This window comes from Pyrus communis, chromosome 5 (genome assembly GCF_963583255.1).
Source record: "Pyrus communis chromosome 5, drPyrComm1.1, whole genome shotgun sequence".
In the NCBI taxonomy this organism is placed as follows: Eukaryota; Viridiplantae; Streptophyta; class Magnoliopsida; order Rosales; family Rosaceae; genus Pyrus; species Pyrus communis.
The window spans coordinates 16,111,684-16,125,900 of record NC_084807.1 but is presented as its reverse complement, the minus strand read 5'-3'; the positions used below and the strand labels follow the sequence as shown (position 1 = coordinate 16,125,900).

At 38.2% G+C, this 14,217-nt stretch overlaps 2 protein-coding genes across 8 annotated transcripts; one reads left to right on the top strand and one right to left on the bottom strand.

Moving 5' to 3' along the window:
- Positions 1 to 5,582: 5,582 nt before the first annotated feature.
- On the top strand, positions 5,583 to 8,406 carry LOC137733745 (peroxisomal membrane protein 11D-like). Of its 3 annotated transcripts, none has more exons than XM_068472919.1 (8): positions 5,583 to 5,717; positions 6,796 to 7,002; positions 7,259 to 7,333; positions 7,414 to 7,488; positions 7,580 to 7,660; positions 7,747 to 7,821; positions 7,917 to 8,090; positions 8,201 to 8,406. In XM_068472919.1, the coding sequence occupies exons 2-8, from the start codon at positions 6,811 to 6,813 to the stop codon at positions 8,234 to 8,236; spliced, it is 708 nt and encodes a 235-aa protein (XP_068329020.1). In that variant the 5' UTR covers positions 5,583 to 5,717; positions 6,796 to 6,810; the 3' UTR covers positions 8,237 to 8,406. The 3 variants fall into 3 exon arrangements, with proteins under 3 accessions (XP_068329020.1, XP_068329019.1, XP_068329018.1); XM_068472918.1 differs by having other exon boundaries at positions 5,627 to 5,741; XM_068472917.1 differs by having other exon boundaries at positions 5,673 to 5,854.
- Positions 8,407 to 9,942: 1,536 nt separating this feature from the next.
- Positions 9,943 to 14,217, bottom strand: LOC137735061 (F-box protein At4g00755-like). Of its 5 annotated transcripts, none has more exons than XM_068474425.1 (6): positions 13,834 to 14,217; positions 13,327 to 13,510; positions 12,451 to 12,870; positions 12,195 to 12,358; positions 11,757 to 11,875; positions 9,943 to 10,454 (listed from the first exon to the last, which is right to left on the bottom strand). In XM_068474425.1, the coding sequence occupies exons 2-6, from the start codon at positions 13,451 to 13,453 to the stop codon at positions 10,181 to 10,183; spliced, it is 1,104 nt and encodes a 367-aa protein (XP_068330526.1). In that variant the 5' UTR covers positions 13,454 to 13,510; positions 13,834 to 14,217; the 3' UTR covers positions 9,943 to 10,180. The 5 variants fall into 5 exon arrangements, with proteins under 5 accessions (XP_068330526.1, XP_068330528.1, XP_068330530.1 ...); XM_068474427.1 differs by having other exon boundaries at positions 14,057 to 14,217; XM_068474429.1 differs by having other exon boundaries at positions 13,327 to 13,512; positions 14,072 to 14,205.

The following is a 14,217-nucleotide window of genomic DNA, read 5'->3' as shown; positions in this document are numbered from 1 at the left end:
TAATTTACATTATTGTTTTGTTTATTTGATTTTCGTCCAAAACCAAATCCTTAATTGTCTTAGAGTGTCTAATTGGTTCAAATATGTTTTAGATTGTGTTTTTAAGAGTTTTGAGTCAAGTTAGAACCAATTTTCGTCCAAGTTTGTGTTTAGGCTCAAAACTGCCCAGTTTGTGTTTTTAGGCAGTTTTGAGTGTTTTTAGGTTATTTTGAGTCTTGTGAACTTGTTTTGAGTTTTTTTAAGTGAGTTAAGTGTTTTAAAGGTTAGTTTTATTTATTTGAGTCAGTTTAAAGTGTTTAGCAATCCCTCCTAATCCCCAGTGTAAGAACGATCCCTACTTATTTATATGCTACAATTGTCAAAAGAGGGTTAATTTGTGTGTTAAGTTAATTTTCACATCAGTCAGTGGGGGATTTCTTGAGGCAATCGAGGATTGTCTTATTGGATGTTTCGGCCTACCAATTGCCTTAAGGATATCTTAACGTGGACATGTACTGCTTGATGCCATACCTTTGGAAGAACTTCGCCAAATTTTTACTCACAAACTGCGGGCCGTTGTCGGTGACGATGGACAAAGGGATGCTAAATCAACAAATGATATTCTTCATATGAAGCGTTCTATGTCCGTCTAAGTCGTGGTCGTCATGGGCTATGCTTCTACCCATTTAGTGAAGTAGTCGGTTGCCATGATCATTATGCCTCTGCCTCCAGTAGCAGGCGGTATAGGTCTTACCAGGTAGATTACCCACTGCATAAATGGCCAAAGACTCGTCTGCGGATGTAGCTCGCTGGCAGGCAATGCTAGAACCGGTTTATAGCATTGGCAGTGGTCGCACTTTTGTACTAACTCCTTAGCATCTTGGTGCATGGTAGGCTAGTAGTAGCCTGCGATAAGAGCCTTATATGCTAAAGATCAGCCTCCAAAATGGTTTCCATAAACGCCTTCGTGGATTGAGCTTAGAACCTTCAAGTCATCAGGAGGTGTTAGGCAGTGGAGATGTGGTTCGATGTAGGATCTTCGGATGAGAATGCCATTCCACATGTAGTAGCATGCCGCCTTGATTTGGAGCTTCCTAGACTCCAATCTTTCTATGGGAAGTGTGCTGTTGACCAGGTATTCCATAATGAAACTTTGCCAGTTGGGAGTTACACTAACCTATGAAACTTCGGCTGCCAGCTCCGCCTCTATGCTTGGCATGTCTAGATATTCCACCGGAATAGAACGTTTGAGTTGGTGGTCAAGGGTGGAATCTAGGCCAGCTAGTGCATCTGCATGGGTGTTGTCTGCCTGCGGAACTTGAGTAAGAGCATAAGTCTGAAATGTCTCAAGCTGCTTGCATACCTTCTCTAGGTATTGCTTCATCCTTAGATGTTTTGCTATGTACTCCCTAGTAGTTTAGCTGGTGATTAGCTGGCAATTGGAATAAATTGCAAGCTTCTTCACCGCCAAGTCTTTTGGCATTCGGAGGCCTGGCCTCGTACTTTGCTTCGTTGTTAGATGCTTTGAAGCCTAGAGTGATCGCCTTCTCGAGCATTGACCCGTCTGGGGTGACAAAGACCACGCCTGCTCCCGAGCCCTTGTAGTTAGATATGTTGTCAACATGCAAATGCCAGAAATCTCCATTAGGGGGAACAGGCCGGCTAAGGTGTGCTCGGCTACTTCCAGGGTGTTGCTAGGCTGCTTGGTTGCATCGCCTAGGCTAGGGGTGAATTATGCTATAAAGTCTGTCAAGGCCAAGCCTTTATCGCCGTGCGGGGTTGAAAAACAAAATCATATTGGCCAAGCTCCAACGCCCATTACATCACTCGTTGAGAAGCGTCTGAACTATGTAGGATTGATCGTGGAGGATACTGAATCATGACAATGACTATATGAGCTTGAAAGTATAGTCTGAGCTTCCAAGCCACAACAACTAGTACCAAAATTAATTTTTCGATATTCGGATATCTTGTTTTCGCATCGAGAAAAGCTTTAAAAGTGTAAAATACCGGTAATTGAGCCCTCAACTCTTCTCGTATAAGGGCAGAGCTCACTGCTACTTCGAAGACTGCCAGGTAGATGTATAAATCATTCGCTACTTCCAGTTTGGATAGTAAGGGAGGTGATGTGAGATATTTCTTCAGGTTTTGGAAGGCTCTTTCACATTCTTCATTTCATTTATCTTATTGTGCCCTCTTAATAGCTTTGAAGGCAGCTCCTCGTCCAATCAAGCTTTGAATCTCCTTCAAGGTAGTTGGAGATTTCATCTCTAGGATTGCTTGGATTTACTTAGGATGTGTTTCAATTCCTCGTTGGGTTACTAAATACCCTAGGAATTGGCCTAAAGATACTTCGAACGTGCATTTGGTGAGGTTGAGCTTCATTTTGTGCTTTCTGAAGATGTTGAAAGTTTCCGCCAAGTTACGGATGTGGTCTGACCGCTGCTTTCCCTTTACCATGATGTCATCGACATAGACCTCCATGGTTACCCCAATTTGCTTTTTGAACATCATGTTTACTCACCTTTGGCAATATCTTCCGTGTTCTTGAGGCCAAAAGGCATAACCTTGTAGCAATAAGTGCCTCTCTCGATCACGAACGCAGTTTTCTCGTTGTCTAGTTCGTAGTGCATGCTTCTCAGCCAAAGCAAAGGAATCTACTGGAGTTAAGTCTTCTTTCATGATCATTTCTCTGAACAGTGGGTGGTTTGCTGGGAGTCTTTTTTTGAAGGCTTCACTTGCTATCGAGTTGTCGCATCTAACGATCTTTGCCTTCTCTACTTTGAACCTCTTCACATAATCGCGGAGCAACTCCTTTTGGTTTTTCTTCACGCTGAACAAGTGGTCGGACTTTTTCTTGATCAAGCGGTAGGATGAGTATTCTTTGGTGAAAAACCAAGGAAAGATCATCAAAATTCCGGATGGATCATGGTGGCAAGGTGTGAAACCAATCTTGTGCCTCGCCTTGTAGAGTGGTAGCGAATATTTTGCACATAAAAGCATCGTTGTTCTGATAAAGGACCATCACACTTCGATAGTGCTTCAAGTGCCTCTCTAGATCTCCATCTCCTTTGAAAGATGTGAAGTGTGGCATGCTAAACTTGCGTGGAGGCTCTACCTGCTTAATCTCGTCCGTGAAATGTGACCTGCTCATGTTGGTCATATCCAGCCCATAGTGCTTCATCAGCCACTTCGTTGCATTGGAAATTACGCAATCGTTCGTTGATTAGTCTCTCTACCTCTTCTTGGATTTGCCTTTATTGGGGTAGTAGAGCCCTCGGCTGCCCCAAATTTTGACCTATTAGTCTAGGCTACTCTTATCTATGCTTGGCTCGTCTATGTCGCGGTTGCGATGCATGAGGTAAATTTCTAGTAGGCAAAGGATTTCTTCATAGGCTGCTAATTGAACTTGAGCCTGACTGAGTGACTGCTTCTCTCCGTTCTCGTGCTGCCTACTCCAATGTGATGTGGACAATGCTTTTTGCAGGCCTAGCCGCCAATGAACGCTTTGCCTATAAAGCTGCTCATGTTGACTATCAGAGTGTGGCCCCAACCGTGAGTGTATACTTGTCCGTAGGCCCAATTAAGAGTGCACGCTATCTTGAGGACCCAATCGGGAATGTACGCTGCCTGAATGCTCTGGTTGATCGAGTGGCTGCTTACCAGGACGCTGCTGGAGAGGTTCCTCATTTGCCCTTGTCTTACTTCGGGACACCTCATTTGACGTTGGATCTCAGTGCATTGCAAGAGTTGATTCACCAAGGTCGTCTATTGTGCAAGGGCACTCGTCAACTCTATGACTTGTCAAGACAAATGTTTTTGGCCAATCGAATTGGAAGAGCTTGGAAGGAATGTGCCTCCTTGAGTAGTGGAATGATGGTAAACTCCGGGCACGAGATTTGAGTTAGGAAATGTCAAATACGCGAAGAAATGTGGTGAAAATGCCCACGGCTCGATGGTTGAGATATTCTTGGACCGACTTAGGCTGCTTGGGAAACCACGGGAGCAGGCTACTCGGCGTGTGATGCACACGGGTGCGAGGCTTGGAATTAGCTTAGCAACACGTTGGGCATGAAATGACATGGCTTGGGTCGTGGCCGTGGTGCCGTAAGCCTTGGATGGCACAGCTTGGGATTACTTAGATGGCATGGCTCGAGCCGTGGTGGTGACACCATGGACCTCACCGTGGGTGGCCACCAAGGTGGTTCCCGTGGTGGAACCTCGAGGTGGTGATGCCGCTCCACTTATTGTCACATTTAGCCTCGTGGATCGCCGAGGTCCCATTTCTTGGATGTTGGAATTTTCACTTATTAAATTTTCTAAATTTCTTGCCATTGTACTTCTCTTTTATGTTTTATCAAAAAAAAAATTCGCAAATAAAAAATTCTAATAATAAAAACGTACAAAAAATTTACAAGTGGACAAGAAAATAGAAAAAACCTTGGATGCAAGAGTCTTCTATGAGTGTGGGATATGAATATTTACGAACAAAATGAACATAGTATTTACAAGTATTCATATCCATGCATGGCGTCGGATCGAGAAATTTGTCATGTAAATAAATAAATATACCAAAAAATTTAATACCATATATTTGTGCAAGAAAAAGAATAAGAAAAAGAAATCATCTTTATTTTTTCCTTACAATGAAATTAAAGCAATATTAAAAAAGAAATACATTTGTTGTAAAAAACAATACAACTAAGTCTTCCATATTATGGCATTCAACCCACTATCTATCTGATGAAAATGAACTTGCCCCAGTAATAAAAGTACAAACTTGGCTACTTAAAGATGAGTAGGAACTCCTACTCAAAATTTCTCAAAAATGTTCGTTATCAATTTATAGAACTTTGTGTTTATAATCAAAGATGTTTATATTACAAATCACCATATAAAGATCGTCTCTGCAAAAAAAAATCAATTAAAACTAAGGTCGCCTCATCAAACTGTTTAAAAACAAATGAACAGTATTGGTAAAAGCATTACAAACCGTCTATATATTTGCTACAATTGATTGATTAAGCAACCTTACTTTTAATTTATTTTTTTTGCAAAGAAGATCTTTACAATGTGATTTATAGTATGAACGGTTCTGATCATAAACACAAAGTTCTATAATTAAAACACTAAGAGATTTGAGTAGAAGTTCATACTTATCTTTGAGTAGCCAATTATTGTTCCTAATAAAATCGATAACCTTAAGGAGAAACATATACGATTAAATGGATAACAACTAATTGTGTCACACCTATCACGTTTTAAAGAAATGCATTGCTTTAGCCAAAGAATACCACATGGTCAATTGGCCAAACCCACAAATCCACACCACAGCCCATGTAAGATGCAAACCCACACCATAAACCATATTTAAATAGGAAAATTAATGAAAATGATTTGAAAATTTTGAGTTTTAATAATAAAGAAAAAATAAAGGATAAAGTGAATGGTATCATGATTGACTTCTTAGTATAAAAATGTGATTTTTTCGTTAAAATAAACAGTACCGGAAGTTTTTCGTTAAACCTCCTTAATTAAATCAAGAAAATGACAATTTCGTAATTAAAACCAAATTTCTTGTTCAATTGAACCACGCCTCCCCAAATAGAGTAATTTTGTTTGTATGTATGGGAAAGGAGAGGACCAGACAAGCCACTATCACAGCCTATCAAACACCAACAGACTCTAGAGCAGCAGACCAAACTCCAAAGGCCCTTCCAGTTTTTGCTGTTTTCGAGGTCATTTCCTTGGCACTCTCTTCGGTACTCTCTCTCTCTCCCCTCTTTACTTTCTGGATTTATAGATTGGGATATCACAAATTCCAGAACTTGATTGTCATCCTGCACTCTAGGAACCAGAAAGGACACAGCTTTAGGTACGCACACTCTCCGACGTAAATCTCAAGTTTAAGTCTATTTATTTTTGTGTGAAGTGGTTTTCTGGTTTTGATGATTTGGCTGGTGGGTTTTCATTTGTTGGATAAAATTTTGATTTGGATTTTGGGTATTTCTTGATTTGGGCCATTTCGTTGATTTGATGTTGTTATTGATTGCTCACGACCTGCGGTTGTATGTTTGGTTGCTCGGAAAGTGAAGGAAAATGAAAATCTATTGTTAAATTGTGTGTGTGTGTGGTGGGGGGAGCTAGATTTCAGCTGGGTAGACTACAGAATCGTTACTAATTTCAGATGGCCAAGAAAAAGGGTAAATATTGTATATGATCGGTGTGTCATTCTGCTTTCCTTGTCATGGAAATTGTTTGCTTCTGAATGATTAACGAAGTTGGACAATGCAAAATTACAGTTGTTAGATGCTAATTGAAGTATTTGTATGCGGGTGCGCGCGCACGTGTGGGGTTCAGCTGAAGGGGGTATGGACTGTGTTGTATGTTCATGGTGGGTAGGCTGGATAGCAAAGCATTTAACTCCTACTTTCTGACGATAAGCTGAATATTGTGTAGGATAAAATGGTTATTTGGTTCCTTTATAGTGGAATCTGTATAATTAAATTACAGTTCTCGTATGTGAATTGAAAAGTTTTCTACAAATTTTATCGAATTTTTTAGATGGTACAGTTGTTTTGACCAGATTGAACTCAAGTAAAAACTCAGGGACTGGTTCATACAAGCTGAAATCATAAGTATATCGACCAAAAGTTGGTCTATTTCTTGAGTGATGGTTATAATACATATTTTGCGAAATTTCACGTGTTAATATATGCATATGCTTTATGTATCATTTTCCCGTGTTGATTTTCATGCTATATGTGCTTCCCAACATTGCTTCATATGACAATTTACTTGTACTTGTTTCCTTAGGTCTACGCATAAGGGATGAGTACACTAGATGCAACTAGAGCCGAACTTGCTCTTGCAGTTCTGTATCTGAACAAGGCTGAGGCCAGGGACAAGATATGCAGGGCAATACAATATGGTTCTAAATTCTTGAGTAATGGAGAACCTGGAACAGCCCAAAATGTGGACAAATCAACTAGTTTGGCACGAAAAGTTTTTCGTCTGTTCAAGGTTAGGATTTGTGTGACATATACCCCTTATTATTGGTAACAAACTTTCTTTGTGGCTGTTGTGCTCCTTTTAAATTTTTGGAAGAACCAGAGGGAGTAAGGGTAATGCTTCAGCAATGAGGCCTTCGTTAAGTTTTTTGTATCCACGCTCATGCTTATTAGGAGGACCTTTGGTTGTCCAAACAAAATATGACATAGAACTTGAATTTCAAGCCTTTCTGTTCTTGAACGTTGTATGAATTGTCTTTTTGGTTCAGTTTATCAATGATCTGCATGGTCTTATTAGTCCAACCGCTCCAGGGACTCCTCTTCCACTTGTTCTGCTGGGAAAGGTATAGATATAATCTACTTCCAGCTAAAATCTATTTTCTTATTTTTCTTCATGATGACAATCTACATTGATGCTTTACAGTCCAAAAATGCATTGCTGTCAACATTTCTGTTTCTTGATCAAATTGTCTGGCTCGGTAGAACAGGTATTTATAAGGTATGTATTATCACATTTCCCGTACAATTGTAATCTATTGGGTTCTGTGATATTCAGTGGGGTAAAAGTTTAGAAATTATGTTTGTTATAGAACAAAGAACGTGCTGATCTGATTGGCCGGATCTCGCTTTTCTGTTGGATGGGCTCCTCAATATGTACCACTTTGGTTGAGGTTCGTTGCTTCCTACCCATGCCTCCTTTACCTTTTTCGAGATATACATGGCATGAACAATGTATTCTTATTGCTTCCTAAGTCAGATTGGGGAGATAGGAAGGATTTCTGGACAACTTAAGAAGTTGGAGAAGGATCTGAAGAACAGTGAGAAGTATCATGTATGTTGACCACAGACCTTGTAAATCCATTGACCATAAAAAACTTCGAGATGGTACCACGTTCTATACATTTTCATGTGGATTTGTGACTGCAGAATGAACAATACCGTGCTAAACTCAAAAAATCAAATGAGAGGTCACTGGCCCTGGTTAAAGCAGCGTTGGATACAGTGGTAGCAGTTGGGTTGCTTCAGTTGGCTCCTAAGAAAGTTACTTCTCGTGTTACTGGAGCCTTGGGATTTACGACTTCTCTGATCTCATGTTATCAGGTTTTTATACTACCTTCATCCATGAACATTTGTCTGTATGAATTTGTAACGGATCCAAAGGCGTTATTCCTTTTGTTTTCGACTGAGTCTCCTTTGTGCCTGTGATGCAGTTGCTTCCAGCACCAGCAAAGTCCAAGGCAGCCTAAAGATCGAAGTCTGTTTGCTTGATGTGCTTCAGCGTCCGTTTAATAATTGTTTATACTTTTATATGAGTATTTGTTAGTTGAAACGTTTGAGCAATTTGAAAACTAAAACTTTAACCATTACTTTGTTACCATCAATAATGCTTTGTGCAATAGAAATTAGTCATTTGATAGTTGTATCAGCTCAGCAGCATAACTTTCGTTACGGTTTACGTTATCTGCAGCATTACTTTCGGGTTTTTTATTTTTTATTTTTTTAAACAATATTATCAGGTGGGGAGTAGGCTAAGCCTCATATTGGACTATTAATAATGCGGTTCAAATTCATCTTTACAGAGAATTGAACCAAAAACATCTCACTTTAAAGTAAAAAGGAATACCACTAGACTGAAGTACTAAGTGGCGCATCGTTACTTTTATTCCTGGTTATACGTTTAGATGTTGATCTGACCTCGTTAGCGTTTCATCTAGGGTGCAAGGAAAATCTATTTTCCAATACGAAAATTTTGTGCCAAATCCGAAAATTTAGAATTCTGAACGTTTTCGAATAAAATTGAATGGAAATTAAATTTTAAAAAAATCTGGGAACTCTATATAGATCTTTTATTTTTTTCGCAACTTGCACCCAAACGGAAGTAAAAAACATTGATGCAAAAGTTTGAAATTTTTCAAAAACTTGTATTCCAAGTATTCCAACATTAGAATAAAAGTTGGATTCCAATTTTCCTTTTTAGGAACTGGAACTCGTCTCCGATCTGATACGTCCAACAAACACCCAGTTTCACTGCAAGTATTACTCTATTCTGGTAGATATTAAGAAACGTCAAAATATAGACCCAATTATAGAATTACAATCAAAATATGTCCAAAGTTCGATTCTCTCCAACGTAACAAAACAAGAACATTTTTAATTTACTTGCAACAAAAGAGTAAGAATAGAAGATTAACGAAAAAATGAAGGGCATGTAAAATTAAAATAATTTTGAATCTCAAGTTCCTGCTTTTACTAAAATGTAAATATACAAATCAGTTCACTTTTAAACCTTCCCTCTGTTCGCTAACATGTAAATAGTCGTGTTAACTACCCTTTTAAAATTCATAATCAAATACCTAAATATCAAGAATTAGATCAAGTAGGGAGGGCTAGTTGATATGAATCTATTCCTTAGGTCATCTCGAACGAAAAGGGCTAAAGATCCAAAAGTAAAAAGATAGCATGATTTGCCCAAACTTCATCTCCAACTAATGATTGTTCTATGGCGTCCACCGGACCATTATTTGGTTATACGTAGTCCACCTCTTAGCTCTTTTTTTGGGGCCCAATACTTCAGTTGTGCAATAATTGATTCAAATTCAACCGCTAAATTTGAAAACATCCAAAAGTAGTTTAATTAAAATAACCAATAAATTTAAAATATAAACTTAAAATTTATACAATATTGAGGGAGCTAAGTTTAGCCCCTTTGGTTGGAGATGCTATGAGTATGACCTGACACTGTTGATTTACAAATAATTTTTTCAACACAATAATTCTGAACGGAGCTATATTTAGCCCTTTTGGTTGGAGATAACCTTTGGTTCTTATTTCTCAATACTCCCCTTCCTCATTCAGTAGAGATGCCCCAAGAGGAGAAATATACTTCCAACATATAATTTCAATTCTCAAACAATGAAACAAACACCAAAAACATCATGAAACAGACCTCAAATGTTCAAACACCTCAAATATACAAGCAGGTATACCTGGCATTTAGTAGGATTACTGTTTTTAACACCTCAATTATATCTCTACAGCAACTGTTTATCACATTATCACTCTCACTTTACGAGGGCTAATACACTCGAGAAAATTAACCCCAGATGCGCAGATATCCAATTCAAAGAGGAAGGACAGAAGCTATGGTTTAGAAACGATCAAAGAAAAAACCCGCACCTTGATACATGTAATTAGAGGAAATATTCTTCATCAGATCCGTCCTCTTCCTCCCCTTGGTATTCCTCCTCAATACCTACTAGATTCCAATTCACAATTGGCTGCATGCCTCTCATATCCTCCAAATTAACAGTGGAGATAACAATGGACTCGTTCTCGGGCAAATTCTGTGGGTTGTGCAACTTGGCCTGCACGTCGTTCTTCAACACAAACTCCCCAGATGGTTCATGAATTTCAACGCCAAATGCAGGCGATAATGGCTTCCCTTTGACTTCAACATGAGACACACTGCAACATGCAATAAAGTGCACAAAATTAAAAAACATGCAAAACAACACTCTGCCATAACAAAATGGGTGATCGAACCAGCAAGTCTAAACAAAAAATTAAAAACTCCTGATTGATCATCTATCTCATCAAGGAATTCCCTTTCCTGAGGTAATATTTCTACCTACACAAGTTTTCGATTGTCGTGTTGCAATCCCAAAAAACCCATATGTCATGACAGCAAAAACATCTTATTGGCCTAGTGATCGTAAAATCTTATAAATCCTGTTCTTTTCCTCTATATTGTTCTATGTTTGTCTATTTCCAGTACATTCAACAGATAGGAACATAAGAATGACCACTAAAATTAAAAACTAAAAATTAAAAGAGGGTGTGAGGCTTCGAGCCTATCCATCACGATACTGGCACCTGGCAGGATTATTCTCTTTCTTATTAACAGAAATATCATACATAACATGATAACAAACAAATAGTACATATCTTCAACACTAAAAAGAGAATACATAGAAAAATGAAAAATAATTGGCGAAATGCACAGATAAAGCAAACATGTTTCCTCAGATAATATGCCATCAGGTATCAACAAACTGAGGCACAAGGACATGCACATAGCAGAAACAACAAGCTTCACTGATCAACTGAAGCTAAAATAAAGAAAACGAAAGTAATTGTTGTTCTCGAGACAAAAGATGTGGAAAAGAGTTCACATGTAGAATTATTTCAGTTTCCCATCCTTCATATCAAAATGACTAAATCCAATTCATTTTCACCATTCCAACAAAAGTTACTCAACTTATCCTGGCACTTCATATCACTTTTTTAAGAATCTATAAGCAATTTCTTAATGTAGTGGCGTTTGTTCTATTATAATAAAATATTGAACCATGTGAACTTACCATTTTGCAGGCTGACTACAATAAAATTTTAAAGCCAAATATCCAACTGACAGAACAAGAGTGATGCTGTTACCACCACCCATGTTTCCCATCCCACAATCTCTTATTCTTTGTAACATATTACTCGATCAGCAGTATCACAGACTTAACGTGCCTCACAGTCAAAGAAAAGTATTGAACCAATTACAGGAAAGGAGTCGCAACATAAGTTTGTATTAAAACAATTGCAACATGTTTTCGGTCAAAAAACTCTAGTAACATTTCTATAGTACTGCTCAGTTCTCTTTTTTAAGTTTGTCCTTTAAAATAATTTCATCAACATAGTCATTAACGAATCAACAAAAGTCAGTGGGGTGAGCATTTCGAGTATGGTATTAACACTCAAGAAAATAAGCGCAGAACTAACCATATATAGAACAAGCCATCCATTTCTTGTCTCTGTACTCTATCCAGAAGCTCAATCTGCAAAATTCCACCTATGCAAAGAACTGGTTCTGGAAGCTTAAATGTCTGCAGGCGGTTCTCCTGTTTGTAAGTTATCTATTAGCTTATTTAAGTCAAGTATCTAATCATAATCTAAGACTTCAAATCCAGGATTTCCAGTTTCTATACTGTAAAAATGTCTAGAAGATCCAGAATTTTCAGTTTGTAGTATGAATTGAACGGCCCAAACGGCTCATTTTCTCTGCTTCAAAGTTTCTTTATTAAGTAATGGAAACATAAGGAGTGTGTCACTTCTTCCTCCCAAATGGAGGGAACATTAAGTATCAAAGGAACCATTTCACAACAAATATGATGCAAATGCAGAAAGACTGTTAAGAAGTACAGGTCAGGTGGTACACACCTGAGTCATTGGGAACACTTCTGAAGTGTAGGTCCATACGAACTTGTTCTCATGACATGATTCATCCTTTGAATCACACTCTACAACCACAAGGGATTTGGCACGACCCATACGAAATCGCACAGCCTTGGCTGAATATATGGGTAAACCTGCCTGGAAAAAAGCTGTAAATGGGAAAAGATAAAGAGACGCCAATCAGAGAAATTTAGAGAGTAAAAAATGGCAAAATCCACAATTTGGAAATTCAAACACTTGCCTTGGAAAGGATGTATGCTGATTTCATTAATTACAACTAAATCAGACACCAACTTGTATATCAGAATCTCAGGCACTGCAGGGTCACTTTGGCCTTTACTTGACCAATACGAAGCTCTCCGTCCCACTATGGCTCTTGGTTCTAGAGTATTGCGGATGCTTTCTTCTGGATAATTGTCGGTGCTGGAAGCACTGATTGCCTTAGAAATAGAACTCCTCACATCGAAAGAAATAAAACCACGAGCTAAAAAAGCATAGACCCTATGCTCCCTTTCCAAGGTTTCCCATTCCTTTGACTTGCTAGATCCAACTTCTGCAACCTCTTCTGCGTCAGGGCTGTTTAACTCAACCACACCAGCAACTCTAGATAACTGAGGAAACATTCTCAAGCACAACTTTTTACAAAGACCATTTTTTATCACTGCATATGATTAAATGTTACATACTCTTCAGCCTCGTTTGGTAATACTGGAAAACTTCAAACAAAAGGGATATAAATCTTCCAAAAACCCCACGTTGATTTCCATTCAAAATATTCATGTCAAACATCAGTGAGACATAATTATAACGGTTTCAGAAATTCTCAACCTAACAAATTGATGCAATCACATAACAACCAGAAGATAACATATTAATAAAGGAATCAATCCATATATACAATCTTGATACAGAGCACAGACAATAAGTATATAAAACTTGCCACCTACAAACAACTTACTCAACTATAAGAACTTATGTGAAAAAAAAAAAAATCAACTTTATATCTTTACTAGGCTTAATTACTAAGCTACACACATGTATAGCACATATAATCACAATTGGAGTTACGCATTAGTAAACTTAAAAAAGCAATGAAATATACAAGCCCTCAACTCACCAAAATGACGCCAAGAGCGTGAGACAGAACTAACACGAATAAGATCATATAGATCGTCCAAACAAGTTAGGACATTTAAGGACATGTCAGGTTCAAGCCAGTTCAAGAAATCCATACAAGGACCCATAGCAAGCAACTACGAGATTAATGAACCAAACCCGGGTGCCTTTCTGAGCCTCAAGACCTGATTTCAGAAAGTAAGAGACCATCAATACAGTACATAATGATAATTGAAAGAAGAAAAAAAAAAGTAGAAGTAATGCAAATTCTGCCATGTATATCGAAACAACATAAGCTTATTGAAACAACAATCTAACAGCAGAAACTATAATTAAGCAAAATTAAGAAATGCCCATACAAAAACAATGGAATTGATCACATTCCTGTCATGCATGGCATCAAATTTCACATCAATTACTGTAATTCAGTGTCGAAGTGGCGATGACGATTAAGATATGGGGAAAACCACAAATTTTCAAATCATTACTATAATTTCACATCAATTACCGGAATTTAGAAAAATAAAAAAGGTTAAATCTTGAAACCAGAATTCATAATTGCAAATTCATATGTTAGAAAATTTGAAACAACACGTAGAAATTGAAGGGAGCTGCCGGCGAAAAGTGAGTAAAAGTAAAACCGAGAAAAATTAGAAAATTGGAACAACTTTATCTTTTCAGAAAATATAAAAGCGCACAGAGAGGAGGAGGAGAGTAAGAAGGAAAAAAACATCGAATTCTGAACTTTTCTTGACGAGCAAAGGTGTCTCTGAAATGCCCGAAACCCTAGTACAGAAGAAAGATTGGGGCACAGAAGGGGGGAGGGAGGGAGAGAGAGAGGGAGGGAGAGTTGGTGATAAGCACCCAAGAGAGATGGCGTGTAATTACAGAA